General features: G+C 50.9%; 2 protein-coding genes across 2 annotated transcripts; both read left to right on the top strand.

The window, feature by feature from the left end:
- Plin3 (perilipin 3) lies at positions 1-11,877 on the top strand. Its single transcript, NM_001399329.1, has 8 exons — positions 1-58; positions 4,099-4,184; positions 5,087-5,285; positions 5,443-5,525; positions 7,322-7,619; positions 9,650-9,849; positions 10,355-10,480; positions 10,984-11,877. The coding sequence occupies exons 2-8, from the start codon at positions 4,116-4,118 to the stop codon at positions 11,323-11,325; spliced, it is 1,317 nt and encodes a 438-aa protein (NP_001386258.1). The 5' UTR covers positions 1-58; positions 4,099-4,115; the 3' UTR covers positions 11,326-11,877.
- Positions 11,878-12,482: 605 nt separating this feature from the next.
- Ticam1 (TIR domain containing adaptor molecule 1) lies at positions 12,483-20,496 on the top strand. The gene is made up of 2 exons (XM_017596709.3): positions 12,483-13,946; positions 17,547-20,496. Exon 2 carries the CDS (start codon positions 17,671-17,673, stop codon positions 19,720-19,722), a length of 2,052 nt encoding a protein of 683 aa, XP_017452198.1. The 5' UTR covers positions 12,483-13,946; positions 17,547-17,670; the 3' UTR covers positions 19,723-20,496.

Below are 20,496 nucleotides of genomic sequence, written 5' to 3'. Positions count from 1 at the left end.
AGATCGGAGCTGGACTTGTTAGGGAAGGTTTCCTGGCCTCGACGACCTGAGGACTTTGGTGAGAGGGAGGTGGGGGGTGGGGGGTGAGGGAGTTGAGGGGGGTGGGAGGGGACGAGGGGCAAGATCGGTTTAGAGACGCCCTTGAAAAAGAGGGAGAAACGAGGTTTCTCGGGGAGGACTCGGATATCCCAAAATCCCTGCACACTAAGAAACCTTACTTTTAGAGGAGACTTTAACTTTTACCCAAGGACCCAACTTTTGCTGCGCTTCCAACTCTTGGCCTGGCCCTCGAGCGTCCCCATTAGTGATTGAGTCCCTGTGCGTCAAGAAAGGTGGATTCCACCGTCCTGGATCCCCAGAATTAGAGTTGTGTTCAAATGCACGTCCCAAGCGTCCTGACCTGCGGTCCTCCCTCCTCCCCGGGATACTGAGTCTACTGTCTCCAAGAATAACTAACCCAGCAGCCACAGTTGCAAATAGTTTTACCAGCCCTGCACTAGCCCCAGGCCCTGGAGTGTGTAGGGGTAGGGGATGAGGGTCCAGGGAAGATGCTTAAAGCCAGGCCTGTTCCAAAGGACATTGTGACCTGCGGTCTTGTCTCCAGCCGAGCCGGGTGCCTCCCTCTTTTGGAATCTCTCAAATTCAATGTTTTGTTTCTGTCTTGTTAATTGTTTTTGGAAATGGCCCTACTCTGTAAACTAGGGTGGCTTGGAATTTGCCATTCCCCTGCCTCCAACAACAATGCTGGGATGACAGCGTTGTTACCAAACCTAGAAGAAAAACTCCCTTAACCACCTCTAAATCTTGGCTACAAGCTGCTTTTTGCCCCTGGGGGTTTCTCTGGCTTTATCAGCAGAGAAAGTAATCTTGTGGGCGGGGTGTGTGGGGGAGGGTTAGTTTCAGGCTGCTAGAGCCGGGTGTAGGGAGGTCAGATTCCGACAGTACTCTAAGAGAGCAAAAGGCACTCACTCCCTGGTCCACTGCGGCCACCCTTGCTTGGGAATGGGAACTCCAGGGATATGACTCCTAAGGGATCAGTGAGGCTCTGCCACCCGCCTTACCAGGTGACCGTTACCGGGTTTAGGTGAGGCATGACCAGCATCACCTGACTGCCCTGTTGGGAAATCATCTCAAAGCTAACTGCTGCGGTTTGCCAGACTAGTTGATTGAGCACCCTCTATATTGAGTATATTGAGCTTAGCTGCTGAGGTGAGCGTCCTTCAGACAATACAAACCAGTCCGCCAGAGAACCTGAGCAAGATGACCAAGCCTTCCAAGGGATTATCGCCTTCTGATCTCCTACCAGGGAGCTCCAAAGTCAGGAACAGGGGCCAATGAGATGGGACAAACCAACACCTCTGAGTTCGACCTCACAGTAGGAGAATATTACTCCTACAGGTTGTCTTGGGACGTCCATATGTGCACACTATGGTGAGCATACATTCACACACACGTGATAAATGATAAAATAGAAAAGGGGCCGGGGGTGTTTGTAATTCAGTGGTGAGCCCTTGCCTGGCGTGTAGTAAAGACCCCCTGGGACCATTGTGTGCGCACACTTAACACCAGAAGAGTTCAGACTTGTCACACTAGAGTTTCCTGGGGCACAGTGTCTGAAGTAGGGGCAACCTTTAGACCCATCATCAATTTGAATCGGTGGAGCAGGATGAGGGAGGCAACCAGGCCTGGCCGTACACTGCTTACCACAAGTGAAGACCCCAACTTCCCTCTGACATGATTTCTCATCTGTTCAAAACCCTGCCTTGCTTTATCTTTTATATATTTGGTTGTGAGCCTAGCCTTTAACGGCTGAGCCATCTCTCCAGCCCTTGCTTTATCTTTTGAGACATGGTCTCATGAAGCCCAGGCTGTCCTAGAATTCATTGTGTAGTGAAAGATGACCTTGATTTCTGACCTTCCTCATGTGCCACTTGGTGTCTGTGGTTCTGGGACATCATGAATGCCCAGTTCCAGTTTTTAACTGTTTTTTTTTTTTTTTAATTAACTAATTTTTTTTTTCCGGAACTGGGGACCGAACCCAGGGCCTTGCGCTCGCTAGGCAAGCGCTCTACCGCTGAGCTAAATCCCCAACCCCTTTAACTGGTTTTTAAGCAGGTAATATCACCTACTTGTCCTAAAATTCAGGCACCAGGTTTCTACCTCTGTCTGAACCCGTCCTTAGTCCATCAGGCTTCCTGATCTTCTGACATCTATGTGAAGAAAAACTGACTCAGGCCGCAGTGGTGGTTCAGTAGTTAAGAGCATTTACTGCTCCTGCGGAGGACTCAGGTTCAGTTCCCAGCACCAGCTCAGGCTCCTTACGTGACTCCAGCTGCAAGGGTCTAATGCGTTTTTCTGGACTCTGTGGCCACTGCATGCACAGAAACAAAACTAAAACATAGATCTTTATAAGATTTATTGTATTAGTTCGTTTTGTTAAGACTGGGCCTGATGCTGTAAACCAGACTGGTCTGGGATTGACAGATCCTCCTGCTTTTCGTCGCAAGCACTGGGACTGAAGGCGCACACTATCACCCCTGACTCAACTTGTTTTTGTTTTTGTTTTTTTAATTATTTTATTTATATATATATATGTACAGTGTAGCTGTCTTCATACATACCAGAAGAGGGTATCAGATCTCATTACAGATGGTTGTGAGCCGGGCTGGAGAGATAGCTCAGCCGTTAAAGGCTAGGCTCACAACCAAAAATATAACAGATGGTTGTGAGCCACCATGTGGTTGCTGGGATTTGAACTCAGGACCTCTGAAAGAGCAGTTGGTGCTTTTAACCACTGAGCCATTTCTCCAGCCCTTAACTTGTTTTTAATTACGTGTATACACGTGTGAATGTGAGTCTAGTGTCCGTGGAGGCTACATGTCCATGAGTTTGAGTTACAGGCAGTTGTGAACCCCATGCTATGGATTCTGGGAGTCAAACTCTGGAAGAACTGTACGTGCTTTGTACCTCCGGAGTTGTCTTCCCAGCTCCCAAAGTTCTTTTTAAGGAGAAAGAAAGAATCTTAATGTTTCAGACATTTGCCTCTGAACTTCTCAGCTCGTGAGAGAGTTCTCTGTCTTAACCTGAAAACACAGGGACATCTGTTAGTTCTTTATTTTTGTTTTTAAATCCCCTTCTGCTGGGCAGCTAGATTGTCTCTACTTTCCTGTTGAGACCCACAAATGGGCACAGCTGTGGGATCAGTGTCAACTGTCTGGTCACATAGAAGAAGGCTGTGAGGGAACAGTATCCCTGAGAGAGGTGTTGGACCTAACCTGTCTCCTTAATGGATGGCAAAAGTGACACTTAAAAGGGCATGTCTGGGGGGCTTGGGGATTTAGCTCAGTGGTAGAGCGCTTGCCTAGCAACCGCAAGGCCCTGGGTTTGGTCCCCAGCTCCAAAAAAAAAAAAAAAAAAAAAAAAAAAAGGGCATGTCTGGGGGCTGGAGAGATGGCTCAGCGGTTAAGAGCACCCGACTACTCTTCCAGAGGTCCTGAGTTCAATTCCCAGCAACCACATGGTGGCTCACAACCATCTGTAAAGAGATCCGATGTCCTCTTCTGGTGTATCTGAAGACAGCTACAGTGTACTTATATATAATAAATGAATCTTTAAAAAAAAAAGGGGGGGCATGTCTGCCAGGCGTGGCCTAAGAACCCTGTCACAGCCACCCAGAGTTGGGGTTCTAAAGCAAGAGGTTGGGGGCATGATCAGGAATGAAGCCTCTGCCTAGAATTCCCCCAGTGAGAGGGACTAGGGGCACGATCAGAGGTTAGACCCTACCTAGAATCCCCCAGTGAGGGGCTGGAGGGTGTGGCCATGGGTGGAGTCCCACCTAGAATCCCACAGTGAGGGGTTGGGGTGTGGCCAGAGGTGCAGACTTGTTGAGTATGCTTGAGGAACTGGGTTGGATCTCAGGCACCACAGGGTCAGTGGTTGGGGCAGAGTTAGGGTGAGGTAGGACCTTGGACCCTCTGAACTGATGACTGAGTTCTGAGAGAGCTGAAAGTTCACAGATCAACTGTGCTTCCTATGTTCCTGGCTTTCCCTGGAGATAGGAGTAGGGCTGGCTGTCAATTGACTATCTTCTGCCCACAGCAACTGCTGCTGAGACCATGTCTAGCAATGGGACAGAAGCTCCTGCTGAAGAAGTTCAGGCTGCTGTGGAGGATCCTACCATGCAGGTGAGGGGCCTGTGCATCAGGGAGCCCTGGGCTTCTGAGTTCTGGGTCAGCTTGCTGGGAGCTGAAGGGGCTAGCCTGGAGGCTAGTCAGGAGGTCTCCCTCCTTCCTTCTTTTCTCTTTTTTTCTTTTTGTTTCGTTTTGAGACAAAGTCTTGATATGTAGCCCAGGCTAGTGTGGAACTTACAGAGATCCCCTATATCTGTCTTCTGAATGCTGGGGTTAAACCTGAGACCCAGCCCTTCATTTTTTCTTTGCTTTCAGTACAGGGTCTCATGTAGCACAGGCTAGCCTCAAACTCACTATATGGCTGAGGATGATTTTGAACCCCTGATCCTCTAGCCTGATTTTAACAAAAATCCTCCCCCCAGGACTCACATGCACTCTCTCTTACTCTTTCTGTTTCTCTCCCTCTCATCTCTCTGTCTCTGAGATAGTGTCATTTAGCCCGGGCTGAATTCCAATTCACTGTGTAGCCCAGGGCATCAAAGTCATCACAGAACCCTTGAGGTCCCAACCTGTGCTGGATGGCATCATGTGCCATTACCCTTGGTTTCTAGGGTTGGGGATGGAACCAAGTGCTTTAACAAATATGCATTTCTTCAGACAAGCATGGTGTAGCTATAGAGGTAGGCAGGTCTCTGAGTTCCAGGCCAGCGTTGTTTATACAATGAGACCCAGTCTCAAAAATACAAGAGGAAACCAAAAAAAAAAGTGATTTCTCAGTCACTGCATTGCCTGCCTGGCACGTCACTGGGGTGGCCAGTCCCATGCGAGAGCCTTCAGGTGCCTGCTTTGTACAGTTGTTTGTCAGGAGTGGTAGAGCCCAGCTGATGTGTTCCCCCAAACTGAGAGCATGCTGGCAGGTACCCCAAGCTTCTCACCTGGTCCCCTGCTCCCCACAGCCTAGTGTGGTGGGCCGTGTTGCCAACCTGCCTCTCATCAGTTCCACATGTGGGATGGTGAGTGCTGCCTACACCTCCACCAAGGAGAGCTACCCCCACGTCAGGACGGTGTGCGACGTGGCTGAGAAAGGGGTCAAGACCCTCACCACAGCTGCGGTCAGCAGGGCGCAACCCATCCTGTCCAAGCTGGAGCCCCAGAGTGAGTTGAAGACCCCAAGGTGTGGAGAACGCCGCTCATGGCCATCTTTGGAAGAAATCATCCCCACTTCTGATCTCCAATTCCCCGGAACCAGTCCTGGGCTGCTCCCCAAACCTTTGAAGGGCATTTACAGTGAATGTGTGTTTTCTCCTTGCAGTTGTGACAGCCAACAAGTATGCACACCAAGGGCTGGATAGACTGCAGGAGAGTCTGCCCATCCTCCAGCAGCCCACTGAGAAGGTCAGTGCTAAGTCGGCTGACTCTGTCTTGAGGCCCTGTCTGCAACAGTCTTCACCTGCACTGGGCAAGAAGTTCTTAAGGTTGACCACATCCAGTCAGAATACCCTCTGGGTCCTCCTGAATCCAGAACAAAGGCATACTCTGTCATCTGGTCTGGCCCCTCAAGTACTAAGCACAGTTTAGATTGTGGTCCACATCCTTAGAAACAGAGTTGTAAGCCTTTGGAAAGGAACCTAAACCCAAGAAGACAGGATGCAAATACAACAGACACACACATCAGATTCTGCCCCATGACTTTTACATGTGCTGTTCCAGAAACTCAGACCTCTGATCTCTAGAACCCCTATTAACCAAATCCAGTAGATAACTGGATAGCCAGTAGGATATATCAGGACATGACCTTACTGAAATAGCCCAGGTTGGCTTGAATACTCTGCAACCCCTTTCCGGGACCCAGCCTCTCACTGGGGGATCCCTAGGCAGAGGCTCCAACCCTGGCTATTCCCAGCCCCTCATTGAGGAGTTCTAGGCAGGACTCCACTCCTGGCCATGCCCCCAGTATCTCCCCAGGGAATTTTAGGCAGGAGCTCTAGGCAGTCCCCATTCTGTCTGGCTTCTGAATCAAAGGCTGAGTGGCTACTTTGCTATGGGAACACACTTTTCATGTTCTTGTGGACTAGGCCCTACCCTGTACTCCTGTCTACCATGACCATGAATACTTTCAGTAATTGGACAATAGAAGATTCTGGGTTTGTTGGCATCTGGATGGCCTGAGGCCTGAGGCAGCTGGAGACCTCCCAGTGACCCTTTCTCCCTCACTCCCAGAATGTTTTCTCCCACTACAGACCTGCTTTGAAGTGTCCTGCACACTGCTACTCCCATTATAGAAAGAAGCAGTTCAGGTCGGGTTCTCTAGACTCACTCGTGAGGTACAGCCTATACTGAGGCTCTGCACCTGGGATTGGGGACGGTCTCTTTGCCCTCTGAATCACTCGGGACCAGGGTGTGGCCAGCATGGCATTCCAACCTAGGCTATTACATAGACTGCAGCTACATAGTTTAGGGTTGGAGCCAGCCTGGAATACATAAACCCCTAAGTCAACAATAAATAGGGCCACGATAGTTCAGTGAGTAAAGGCGACTGCAGCCAAGCTGGAGGACCAGAGTTCAATCCCCAGAACCTACAAAGTCAACTCCCACAAGTTGTCCTCTGAACTTCACATGTGTGCTGTAATGTAAAAAGAAATTTAAATCATTACTTAATTATCTAATTAATCAATTAGAGAGCGGAGAAATGGCTCAGTAGTCAAGGCTGCTTGCTCTTCTTCCATAGAACCTGAGTTTGGTTCCCATTACCCATTTTAGGTAACTCACAACTGCCTGTAACTCTGGCTGGCCTCTGAGGTCCTCTGCACACAGAACATACCCCTACGAAGATGTATAAACTTAAATTTTTTAACTAATTGGAGAGGACGCAGGCTCATCTGGGAACACCTTAAAATAAAAACCAAGGGGTTGGGGATTTAGCTCAGTGGTAGAGTGCTTGCCTAGGAAGCGCAAGGCCCTGGGTTCGGTCCCCAGCTCCGAAAAAAAAAGAACCAAAAAAAAAATAAATAAATAAAAACCAAAGACACAGAGAAGTTGAGTGATGGCTGTCCTGGAGCTTACTGTGCAGTGCTGGGATTGAAGGCACCAGAATCCCAGCTCTGAAGTCTTACCTAACAAGGCTAGGATGACCCCGTGGCCTGAGTTTGGCATCCCAGTGTGGAAGGGTGCCAACATGTCCCCTCCTGCAGGTTTTGGCGGATACTAAGGAACTGGTGTCATCAACAGTGTCTGGGGCTCGAGAAATGGTATCCAGCTCAGTGTCTGGTGCAAAGGACACAGTGGCCACTAGGGTCACAGGAGCAGTGGATGTGACCTGTGGGGCTGTGAAAAGCAGCGTGGACATGACCAAGTCCGCAATGACCAGCGGTGTTCAGTCAATCATGGGTTCCCGCGTGGGACAGATGGTGATTAGCGGAGTGGACAGGGTGCTGGTGAAGTCGGAGGCCTGGGCAGACAATCGCCTGCCCCTGACAGACACAGAACTAGGTGAGTATCCTCACCCTGGGCCCTCTGGCCTCCAGCCTGGCTCATCTCCTACCTCAGTGCCTATGCTTGGTCTTCCCCACAGCTGTCCCGGAGAGGGCTCCCTCCCCTGCCCACAGCCCTTCAAGTCCTCTGGTGGAACCTTACCATCCACCACGTAGGTTCTAGGGGTCAAATTCAGTCAGGCTTTGCAATAAGTACCTTTACTGCTGAGCTATTTCTTAGTTCAAGAATGATCCCCCTGCCTCCACCTTTCAAGCCCTGGTGTATGCCACCCCACCCCCCCCCAGCTTCCATAGAGGTCTCAGTTCCTCCTGGTTTGGCCATGAGCCTGCAGCTCTGCAACTTTGGCTTTTGTGTAGTGTATTCATCCAAAGCATGACAAGCACTCACTCCCAGCCTGCAGTGACCCTCTGCAGGAGAGATCTCTGCTGCACCTCAGTAGCTCCCCAACAGTTGGCAGGAGACACTGGCCTGGGAGAGAGTGGGGTGCATGGTGAAAAAATAGGAAGGTACTCCAAGTTGGGGGCATGCATAAAGAGTAACCAAGGCTCTGTGGGGGTGCCTCACATCTGAGCAGCCTTGTTTTGTTTGTTTTTTTTTGTTTTGTTTGTTTTTTTTTTTTTTAAGGATTCTTTTTTTTTTTTTTTTTTTTTTTGGTTCTTTTTTTTTTTTTCGGAGCTGGGGACCGAACCCAGGGCCTTGCGCTTCCTAGGCAAGCGCTTTACCGCTGAGCTAAATCCCCAACCCCTGTTTTGTTTTGTTTTGTTTTAAGATTTATTTATTACATATAAGTACAGTGTAGCTGTCTTCAGACACACAAGAGAGCATTAGATCTCATTACAGATGGTTGTGAGCCACCATGTGGTTGCTGGGATTTGAACTCAGGACCTCTGGAAGAACAGTCAGCACTCTTAACCACTGAACCTCTTCCCAGAGGCATCCCTGGCTGTCCTATAGGACCCAGTAGCTTATAGGGAATAGCAGAGCCACATGGGACCTAGCTTTGTAACTCAAGTGAGGTAGCCTGTGCCTGTCATCCCAGGAAGGATGGGATGAGGCAGGAAGAGAAGTTCTAAGCCAACCTCGGCTACAGAGCAAGACCCTGTCTCACAACACAAGAATCCACTTCAGGCAAGGGTTGTGGTTTAGTGGGTAGAGTGGTCACTTGACACACACCAGCAGGCCCAACCCAAAAAGTAGCTGATTGGTTTACAAAATGTACCATATAAGAAGTGAGAAAGTAGAAAATTCTTTTTCAAAATAGAGATTTTTATCTGGCGTGATGGCACATGCCTTTAATCCTGGCACTCAGGAGACAAAGGTAGGCAGATGTCTGTGAGTTTGAATCCAACTTGGGCTACATAGTGAGACCTTTCTCAAAAACCAAATCAAACAAAAGGCCTTGGGTTTTGACTTTTTGTCTCTGAATGCCTCAGCGACCTCTCACTGAGTGTGGTGCAGAGGCCATAGCTGTGTCTGTCTGTCCCAGACAGTCTTCCCCCTGCATTTTGAGACACGGACGGCATCAGTGACCTAGGACTCTGACTTGGCTAGGTTGACTGGCCAGGTGGCTCTCGGGGTCTGTCCTCCTGTCTCTTCCACCCCAGTCCTGGGATTACAAGCCTGTACCACCACCCACTTTTCAATTTTTAAAATATATTTTATTTTAATCATATGAGGTGCCTGTGCATGGAGCACCCAGAGCACAGCTTCTGGTAATTGGTTCTCCTGCCTTGGGATCCATGGGTTGAACTTGGGTCATCAGGCTTGGCAACAAGCACCTTGGTCTGCTCAGCCATCTTGCCAGCCCATCTTTGTTTTCTAGTCCTGAGGATGAACCAACTTCCAGATAGCTATTCTACCACTGAGCCACACCATTAGCCCTCTGCTTGCACTTTATTCTGAGGCAGGGTCTCCCGTCGCTTAGGTTGCCAGAGACTTACAATCCTCCTACCTCAGCTTCCCAACTGCCTGGTACATGGCGTGGACTGGGCAGTATGAGCCTGAGCTCTCTCCGTCTGTTCCTGCAGCCCTGATTGCCACATCTCCAGAGGGCGCAGACATGGCCTCCCTGCAGCAGCAGAGACAGGAAAGGAGCTACTTTGTCAGGTTGGGCTCGCTCTCCGAGAGACTCCGCAACCAGGCCTATGAGCACTCCCTGGGCAAGCTGTGTAATGTCAGGCAGAGTGCACAGGACGCGCTGCAGCAGCTCGCACATGTGCTTAGCCTGGTGAGCATCCTGGTACGGCCAAGGCTAGGCCCCCTTCTTGCAGCTCCCCAACTTGAGCTGAGCTGATATCTTACCCAGCTGCAGGTGGGCTGGACTGGTTCTCCTAGACTGGCCTCCTCCACACCTTAGCATATCAGTCAACTCAGACTGTATAAAAAAGTTTCAGGGTGTGTGAAGCCTGGGCCTTTTTCTCTGCCTGACTGGATAGGGGTGCTGGTCGCTGGGTTGCTAGGCCAGCAAAAGCAGGTAAGGCACATGCATACTATTCCAGCTTAGTCACATAAAGTTGGTGGTGGTTGGTGGTAGAGTAGGGTCTATCTTCAGCACTGCCCAAGAGGAAAAACAAGGCAGAGGCCAGCCTGGTCTATGTAATGAGTTCCAGGCTAGCCAGAAAACAAAACAAAACAATGTAAATGAAGAGAGTCCCCATCCCTGCTGTGTCCACCTGGGACCCAGTGCCTGGGACTTGAGCGCCTTCTGATAGGCCCCTTTCTCTGTGCTATAGATGGAATCTGTGAAACAGGGTGTGGACCAGAGGCTGGAGGAGGGGCAGGAGAAGCTGCACCAGATGTGGCTCACCTGGAATCAGAAGACCCCACAGGATGCCGAAAAGGACCCATCTAAGCCAGAGGTACCTGCTGGGGCCCTGGGGTCCCCCTGTGAGTCTCCGTGCCCTGCTCAGTGTAAGCCATGCTTCTTGTCCCCGGAGCAACCACAGAATCCGTGCTTTACAGGATTCTATCTTGTTTTGGCTATGGTTTTTAATTTTTGCATTATTATTATTATTACTGGGGTGGGATGGGGTGGGGTTGGCTTGGTTTTGAGATCCCAGCTGTGCGGCACCATATCTGGCCTCTTAGTATCTCTATTGTGCTTGATTTGGGGGTTGTAACTTTTGTTTTAAACTTTCGCTGTTTGGCTTTTGATTCCCTCTCCCTGCCCTGCACCAATGGCTTTGGTCTCTGATGGGACTAGTTCTGGTGTCTCCCTGTAAATCTTAACTATTTTGAAAAGGTTATAGGAGTCTGTCTTCTTGTTCCAAACCAAGGAGCCAAATTCCTGTCCTCCATGCTAGGCTCCGCACATTGCTGACCCTCAATAACTCCCCCTCTGCCCCCAATCTCCCCCTTCCAGCAGGTGGAGGCCCAGGCACTCAGTGTGTTCAGGGACATCGCCCAGCAGCTTCAGAGCACGTGTGTGGCCCTGGGGGCCAGCATCCAAGGCCTGCCGAGCCACGTCAGGGAGCAGGCCCAGCAGGCGCGGAGCCAGGTGGATGACCTTCAGGCCACCTTCTCTGGCATCCACTCCTTCCAGGACCTCACAGCCAGTGTTCTTGCCCAAACTCGAGAGCACATAGCCAGAGCCCGAGATGCCCTTGAGCACACTGTGGAGTATGTGGCCCAGAACACTCCAGCCATGTGGCTGGTGGGCCCCTTTGCTCCTGGAATCACTGAGAAAGCCCCTGAAGAGAAGTAGGGAGAAGGACCAGGGCCAACACCTATCTGACTTGACTGCTTTTCCCAACAGTCCTGTTGCACAGCAGGTCTTCCCCTACTCTGAGTCTGAATGAGACGTGTTTAACCTTTTCCCATCAGTCTTTTTAAAGCAAAAATATTTTTTCTAGAATCTAGAATGTTCTGGAAAAAATTGTTTTCCTGAAAAAATGAGGATGATGAATAGTGATAGCACAAGCCTGTCATCCTGGGCCAGCCCTGTGGTGTAGAAGCAGGAGGGTCAGTTCAAAGCCTGACTGCCACATAGCAAATTCAATGATAGCCTAGACTACGTAAGACCTTGTCTTGAAGTAAATCAGGCATAGTGACATTCCACTCCAGTTTCTTTCCTGCATTCATGGCCCAGAATAGCAAGAGCTTTTCTGACAGACCCTGATACCTGGTCCAAGAATCCAGCAACTGTGACAGGATGGAGAACTGGAGTGTTGCAGTCGTTTCAGATGAGAAAGTGAGAGCTGAGAATCCACTGTCCCTTAGATAATGCCTTAATAAATTTTACCTGCTTCAGAGACCAGACGGGTGCTGTGTGTTCCCTTCCTAGCAGCTGAGCTACCCTGATACCTGGAGGGGCCTTCTTCCTTATATCTCTGCTTTATGCATAGTGCAAGTCTTCCCACCTTGAGTGTTAGAAATGACCATGTGGGAACAGCAGCAAGAGCCTGCTGCCTGCTTTCCCTCCTCCCTGTGAGATACGGAGAAGAACTAGTGTGACAAGCTGAACCTGCCAGACTTTCAATGTCTGTCCCCCTTGACCTCAAGGTCATCCCAACTCAGAGGGTGGGAACAAGAAGATCAGGAGTTCAAGGTCATCCTTGGCTACTTAGTAAGTTTGAAATTAACCTGGGCCACACTGACACTGTGTCTCAAAACAGAAAAACCCAGGGCAGGAGAGATGGCTCCAGTGGTAAAGTGCTTAGAGTTCTTGGCTTTGGGGTGGAAGCCAAGAAAACTCACTTCAGAGACAAAGCTTAAAAATAAAAGCTTTGGGGTTGGGGATTTAGCTCAGTGGTAGAGCGCTTGCCTAGCAAGCGCAAGGCCCTGGGTTCGGTCCCCAGCTCCGAAATAAATAAATAAATAAATAAATAAATAAATAAATAAATAAATAAATAAATGCAAGCTTTATTTTCTGCACTGGCAGGTAGGTGGCCAATTTGGGATCTGATTCCCAAAGAGACTACGCAGACCTTTTTATAGGAATGGGAACACAAAGCGAGGGGGAGCCGGCTGGGCTGTTAGAAAGAAGTTAATGTGGATGACTGGACTTAATCCTGGTCACCTGGTTTCAGGGCCCTTGAGTCAGCTTTTACAACCAGGTCCCTTCCTGGACTCTGGCCTGGACTCTAGTGATAAAGGACAAAGGAGTGGTGAGCAGATGTAGCCGGTTAAGACGGGAACACATGTATGACTTGTGTCTTGGTTTAGACAACAGGATAGGCATCTCCCTCTTCGTGTCCTTTACTGGGTAACAAACACGAAATATCTAAAAAGCAAGTTGGATTCTGGGGCCTGGGAACATGGAGATGGAGGATGATGGAACTTGCTCCTGAGATGACTGGACTCAGGCAGCTGTCTCCTAATGATGTGACCAAGAGAAAACATTGGATGTTAACCTCCACAAAGATGTACACATGTAAACACAAAAATGGAGAGGCCATTCTGATACCTGATTGTGTTCAGTGATGCAAGGCAGATACTCCTGACTAGAATCCCCAGCAAGAGGGTAGGGGTAGCTCATTTGTGCAGCCACCTCCCAGTCACAGTCCTCTGTAAATAGCTGCTTTTCTGTTTTCAGAATTTAGCTTCACCAATTTTTATTTATTTATTATATTTAAGTACACTGTAGTTGTCTTAGACACACCGAAAGAGGGTGCACACCAGAAGAGGGCATCATTTACAACTACAGATGGCTGTGAGCCACCATGTGGCTGGTGAGATTTGAACTCAGGACCTCTGGAAGGGCAGTCAGTGCTCTTAACCACTGAGCCATCTCTCCAGCCTAGCTTCCTTAGTTTTAAAACATGCCTGTAATTTCACCACCTAGCTGAGAAATACTCACAACTAAACAGTTGTATAAGATCTTTTGGCCTCCAGCACTTCTGTTCACTTATCTTGTATTAATTTATTTTTGAGATGGAGCTCTCTCTGTGTTGGTCAGGCTTTCTTCGAACTTGGGGCAATCCACCTGCCTCAGTTTCCTGTGTGCTGCTGGACTGATAAGAGTGAGTCACCAGGCTCCCTGTGAACTTAGCCACGTGGTACTTTGCGAAACCCCAGAGTATGTCACTAGCTGAGCTCTGTGGCTGCCAGCTTAACATTCTCTAGGGGTGGAGGGTTCCTTCCTTCTTCCGCAGCTCTGGCCCCACAGAGTGCAAGCCCTGCCTAGTTCCACGTGGCGCCAGGGCACTGGGCCGGAGGGCAGGGCCTGGCTCAGCTAGATGATGTGATTACAGGCGAGACTGCTGACTTCATCCTCTCCTCCCCACAAGACCCGGAAGGGAGGAAGGGGTGGAACCGAACTCTCCCTCCTCCTCCAGCAGCTACCAGGGACCTCGAAATCTACCAGCTCAGGACCCCCACAGCCAGGTAGGATGAAGGCAGAGGGGACAGCACGGCAGGCACAGGGTCAGGAGTGAGTGCTGGGCTGCCACCTGCAGGCCCTCAGGTTGCTCAAGCCCTTTCCCTTGGACACTCAGATCTGCAATCCAACTCCTGACCCCAACCCAGCCCTGTGATCTTGGGTTCTCTCCAGCCCCTAGTACTCCCAGATGCCTAGATCTTCTAACTAGAGGTCTCCTCCAGCCCCAACAGCGAGCGAACCCCCATCCCTCTTCACCCTCAATGCCTCCCCTTGCTTTCTCTACCTCAGTGTCCTCTGTCAAAACCCCTGCCCCAGACTAACACAGGCACCAGCTGCCACCTGTAAGGACTGGCCTGCTGCAGCTTCTGCAGTCTGCTCTGTTCCTGGCCCAACACAGGCCCCTGGACCATTCTAAGGAGAAGGCCAGGGAAGAAAGAGAGAGAGGCCTATTTACATCCCATCCACCCACAAACCCAGCCATCCGCTCACCCAGCCACCCACCAGTCCTGGTTTATGCTGCTCTGGGGATACCACACAGGGTCTTAGGCATGCTGGATGAGCACTCTCCCTACTGAGCATACCTCCTACCTCTCTCCGCTTCCTTCACTCTGTCTCTCTCCCTTCCTTCCTCCCCCCCCCTCTTTCCCTCTCCCTTTCCTTTCCTCTCTTTCTTAAAAATAAGTGCTTTTATTTTTTGTCACTTGTGTTATCTTGAGACAGGGTGTATCACTATGCAGACCAGGCTGGTCTGGAACTCATTTGGACTGACCCTGATCTCTCGGCTCAAGAAATCCTCATGTTGTTGGGCAGTGGTGGCACACACCTTTGATCCCAGCACTCAGGAAGCAGAAGAGGGTCAATCTCTGAGTCTGAGGCCAGCCTGGTCTACAGAGTGAGGTCCAGGACAGCCTGGGCTACACGGAGAAACCCTGTCTTGAAAAACAAAAAACACAAACAAGAAAGAAGAAAAAAATCCTTCTGTCTCAGCTTTTCAAGTAGCTTGGACAAGAGGAAAATGCCACCCTTACATGGTAGACGCAGGAGGATCAGAAGTTTAAGGTTATGCTGGGCTACATAGTGCAAGGCCCAATCCTGTCTCAGTGACAAGAAACAAGCAAATAAAACACAACTACTCTGTTCACTGCTTAATTATGTCAATAAACATTTATCTCTCCTGTCTATGTCTCTTTCTCCTTTCCCATCTCTCTGTGCTGCCTTCCTCTCTTTTCTGGCTGGGGGCTGAACATGGTCTCATGTATGACAGGCAAGTACTCTGTCAACTCAACTGTATCTCCAGACCTCGGTATGCACTTACTAGGCACTAGCTGTGTACCAGGCACTGTCCTGTTCATGTTGTTCAAGACAGAGTTCAGTATGTAGCCCTGGCTGTCCTAGAACTCTGTAGACCAGAGAGGCCTCAACTCAGAGATCCTCCTGCCTCTGCTGAGTGCTGGGATTAAAGGTGTGCACTACTACTAGGCCTATTGGTTTGTTTATTTTTACTTTATTTTGTTTTGTTCTCCTTCCACCACATGGGTCTGAGGAATTGAACTCAGATCTTCAGGCATGGCAGCCTCGAGCACCCTTCCACTGAGCCATCCTGCTGACCCTCACTGCGCATTTATTATGCACCTACTGTGTGCCAGACGCTCTAGATACAGGAAGTAGACAATATCAGAGTCCTCTGTGGAGTCCCCAGATTGGTCATGTAGGAAGGACATGGTGGCTGTTCGACAACATTAGGGAGAATTTCGTGTGAGTTATGAAGAGTTGAGAGAGAACTCTAGCAGGGGATAGATGAGTGAGTGCACGTGTATTGAAAGCTGCTCACTGCGGGGTCCAGTGGGCAACTGCACTGAGCTTTTGTTCCTAGAGGGGTGCTGGTGCCATCTGAGGGACAGTCATGCAAAGGCCCTGAGGTAGGACAGTGTATTTCAGGCACAGCGCAGCAAGGACAGAGGGAAGAGAGGGAGGAACAAGTCCTGGTGGAATTCTTGTAGTGCTGTGTCCTCCGACTAGTGCCCCCTGAACCCCACAGTCCATCTTCTGTGCTCTCTGAGGTAGCTCTCTGGACTAGCTCACCTTGAGGGGCTCTGCTCAGTGATGCCCGGAGGTACCCCCCACCCCAGACTAATTTCCTCCATGGTGCTTTTATTTCTTGAAATGATCCTAGGTGGTTGTTCTCATTTCCCGGTGCTCCATCAACAGCATCCACGACAGTGGCCAGACACAGTAGGTGTGTGAGACCTGTTCAGGCATGGGGTGAGAGGATGGAAGTGGGTAGATTTTTGGTGCAGTGGAGAAGTCAGGAGTAGGGCTGAGTTGTTAGGGCTGTGTGTGTCCTCTGCTCCAGGGCCTCTGTATGAACTATGCCCTTCACTCAGGCTTCTCCATTTTCATGTTCTCTGAGTTCTTGGGATCTGCAAACACAAGCCTTTGTTTTTTTATTTTACTTATATGATTACACTGTAGCTGTCTTCAGACACTACATGATCTCATGACAGATGGCTGTGAGCCACCATGTGGCTTTTGGGAATTGAACTTGGGACCTCTGGAAGAGCAGTCAGTGCTCTTAACCGCTGAGCCATCTCTCCAGCCCTGCAAACACAAGCCTTAATCCTTGGAGTTCTTGACCCCTTCAGTCTTAGTCCTGTGGCAGCACTGATGTTCCTGACCTGCTGTGAGCATCGTCCATTTTTTTCTGGCCCAGGGTTATATTTTTCTGTTTCTTTTGTCTTCACAGTCACCGCCTCTGCCTTCATTGCCACACCTGATTGCCCCCATTTCCCAGCAGCCACAGAGAGGGTGGCCCCTCTCTCAGCTCTCTCCTTCCTGGTCTGCCATCTGCCGTCACTGCTCCCACCTGTGACCGTGGCTCTGCCAATGGCTGTAAGGCCCTTCCCTCTGGGCCCAGCCCACCTCTGCTGCTCAGAGTCAGGTCTTTGAAGGCTTTAAGGTCATCTGTGTGCAAAGTCTGTGGATTAGCTGACTGACCTGTCTACTTCTGGTCTAGACCAGGGTTCCCATTGGGCATTTTCTATGGGGCATTGTGGGACCTTCAGGTGGCCTTCACCCACTCCACATCAGGGCTCTCTGGTCATAGCAGCTTCAACCACGCCTGCCTGAGTGGAACAGGCAGTGACCCCCATCACAGCCTGGCTGTGGAGGCAGAAAAGGTGTCAGGATGCTCTGAGGCTCAGAGCAGTCACTTCTCACCACACCTTGTCTATGCAGCACTGGGCATGGAACCTGGTGATTTATGATACTTACCCAGCACACTCTACCCACTGATTATAAGTGTGTGTGTGTGTGTGTGTGTGTGTGTGTGTGTGTGTGTGTGTGTATCCCCTCCCTGGCTGGCCTAGAACCCTGCCTCTGCCTCTGCCTCTGCCTCTGCCTCTGCCTCTGCCTCTGCCTCTGCCTCTGCCTCTGCCTCTGCCTCTGCCTCTGCCTCTGCCTCTGCCTCTGCCTCTGCCTCTGCCTCTGCCTCTGCCTCTGCCTCTGCCTCTGCCTCTGCCTCTGCCTCTGCCACTGCCTCCTGGTGCTGGGGTTAAACAGGTGTGCCATCTTGTTTGGAAAGTCATGATGAACTCCCACCCCTGCAGGTCTGCACTGTCACCCTCCAGGATCCTTGTGGCAGGGGACAAGGCTGTGCATAAGACAATTGGTTCGGAACATGTCTCCATCCACCCCACTCTCTGTGGCTCCAGGCTTCATCCTCCCCCATCCATGACCAACCCAGCCCCGTCACTCCATAGTGTCTTTGGCATTCTAAGTGCCTTGGAAAGGGACAGGCTGACCTGTCTGAAACACAAGCTGGGGAGTCTGCATCCAGGCAGCCTGGAGTCAAAACTTCTCCACGCCATGGTACTCCTGGCTCTGGGCCAGGACACGGAGGCCAGGGTCTCTCTGGAGTCCTTGAAGGTAAATACAGCAGCGCAGCTGGTAGCTGGCCAGTGGGCAGACATGGAGAACACAGAGGACCCTGAGGAGCCTCCAGACTTGTCCTGGACGGTGGCTCGCCTGTACCACCTGCTGGCTGAGGAGAACCTGTGCCCGGCCTCCACAAGGGATGTGGCTTACCAGGTGGCCCTTCGTGACCTCACCTCCCAGGGTGACCACCAGCTGGGCCAACTCCAGAAGGAGGCCTGGGATCGGTGTAGTTCTCATCAGGGTTCCCTGCAGCCACCATCAGCTGCCCCTGCAATGACTAGAAGTCAGCCTCGCCCCATTGACACATCAGACTGGAGTTGGGGACATACGTTACACTCCACCGGCAGCACTGCCACACTGGCCAGTCACCTAGAGATCAGCCAGTCGCCCACTCTGGCCTTTTTCTCTTCACACCATGGAGCCCATGGGCCCAGCAAGCTATGCGACAAACCACTGGGCACTCAGGAGCCTCAGCTTGTCCCTGAAGGCTGCGAAGAACCTGACAGGAGCCAGCCTCCACCAGTGCAGACCAGTATCTCTTTGGGGTTACCACACGAAATTAGGGTCCCAGAGGTGGCTTTGCCCATCCTCCCTGACTCTCTGGCTGCTCCAAACACAAGTGTCCACTGTCCCATTGAATGCACAGAGGTGTCTGCAGACTCTAGGTCTCCCCTGACATCCATCACAGAAAGTGTTGGAAAGCAGTGGCCTATCACAAGTCAGAGGTCACCTCAGTTTCCAGTAGGAGACGATGTTCTGCCGAACTCCATGTCATCCAGCCCTCCTGCCCAGCCACCGTCTTCCCAAGCCTCCTCTGTGCAGCCCCCTCTGTCCTCTGCTTCCTCCCAGAGCAGCTGCCCTGCTCCCCCAGCCTCCACACCCCCTGTTTCGGAACACTTGGAAACATCTGATCAGAAATTCTATAACTTTGTGGTCATCCATGCCAGGGCTGATGAACATGTGGCCCTACGTATTCGGGAGAAGCTAGAGACCCTTGGGGTACCTGATGGGGCCACCTTCTGTGAGGAATTTCAGGTGCCTGGGCGTGGTGAGCTGCACTGTCTCCAAGATGCCATCGATCACTCAGGGTTCATGATCCTGCTCCTGACTGCCAGCTTTGATTGTCCCCTAAGCCTGCATCAAGTCAACCATGCTCTCATGAACAGCCTCACCCAGTCTGGGAGGCAGGACTGTGTGATCCCCCTCCTCCCACTTGAGTGCTCCCAGGCTCAGCTCAGCCCAGACACAACCAGACTGCTCCATAGTATTGTGTGGCTGGATGAGCACTCCCCAATCTTTGCCAGAAAGGTGGCAAACACCTTCAAAGCACAGAAGCTCCAGGCACAGCGCGAGCGCTGGAAGAAAGAGCAGGAAGCCAGAACCCTCAAGGAGCAGAGCACACAGCTGGAGGCTGAGCGGCAAAGGGTGGCTGCCATATCTGCAGCCTACTCAGCCTATGTCCATGGCTACACAGCCTGGCAAACAGAAATGAACAGACTTGGGGTGGCCTTTGGGAAGGACTTGTCACTGGGGCCCCCAACACCTTTCCCCAGCTGGCCAGGGTTTCCGAAGCCAATGCCTTCCCATCCTCAGGGTTGTACTCCAGTTTCCCCCTATTCTCCGAGGCAGCCTCCGTCCTCTTCCCTATCCCAATCCTTTTCACCAGCCTCCTCCCCAGCCCCCCAGACTCCAGGACCTCAGCCTCTAATTATTCATCATGCCCAGATGGTACAGTTGGGAGTTAACAACCACATGTGGGGCCACACAGGGGCCCAGTCATCTGATGACAAGACTGAGTTTGGAGAAACCTTGGATGGGCCCTCTGACCGAGGGGAACCCCTTTCTTGAAACTCCAGAGTGACCAGGTTGGACCCCACCTAGATTGCGAGAGTGGCAAGACTGAACTTCACTTGGGTTCTTAAAGTTATATTAGAGGAAGGGAACCTTGCCTGGGCCCCCACAGTGGCCATTAGTTGGTCCCAGTTTGAGACCCCAGAGGCAGGGAAGACCACACCTGTAAATCAGGGCTTGGGAAACGTGCAGAACCCCCATTTGAACAGACTCTGTGGGACCCCAACCTGCATCATCTCTGTGAATAGAGGATGATGGGGCCATAGGCTCCTGTGAGGGGTCCTCAGTGTGGCCATGTAACCTTCATATGGTCTCTCTGGGGGGGGGATGCGGTGCTGGGGCACATAGGGAAGGTCCTGTTTATAATAAAGTTATTGACAGCTGAGTCACAAGCCAACGCCCCCACACTCCATCACCCTCAGGAAACAAGCAGGTCACGCCAACTTCGCCATGACTAGAATAGAAAAGGGGGTGTACCAGCCCAGTCCTTGAGTGGCAGGAACCGGAAATTATGTAGATATACTCATCCCATTGGTCAGTTCAGGCTACGTAGCCTTCTGTTGCAAGGAATTCTAGGAAATGTAGTCTGGTGGGGGGGGTGCTGCAGCCATTCATCAGGAAGTCTTATAACTTCAAGAAAGGAGGAGAAAAAAAACTGGGAGTTGCTGCCAGTTTTGATTGTTTTGTCACTGCGGATCATCTTCCTTCATGCTGATTCCCCTCCCCAAGACATGTCAGACTCTTATACATTAAACAAACAAACAAAAACAA

This window comes from Rattus norvegicus, chromosome 9 (genome assembly GCF_036323735.1).
Source record: "Rattus norvegicus strain BN/NHsdMcwi chromosome 9, GRCr8, whole genome shotgun sequence".
NCBI lineage: Eukaryota > Metazoa > Chordata > Mammalia > Rodentia > Muridae > Rattus > Rattus norvegicus.
Note: the sequence above shows the minus strand (reverse complement) of the source record. Positions and strands in the feature narration are given on the sequence as shown.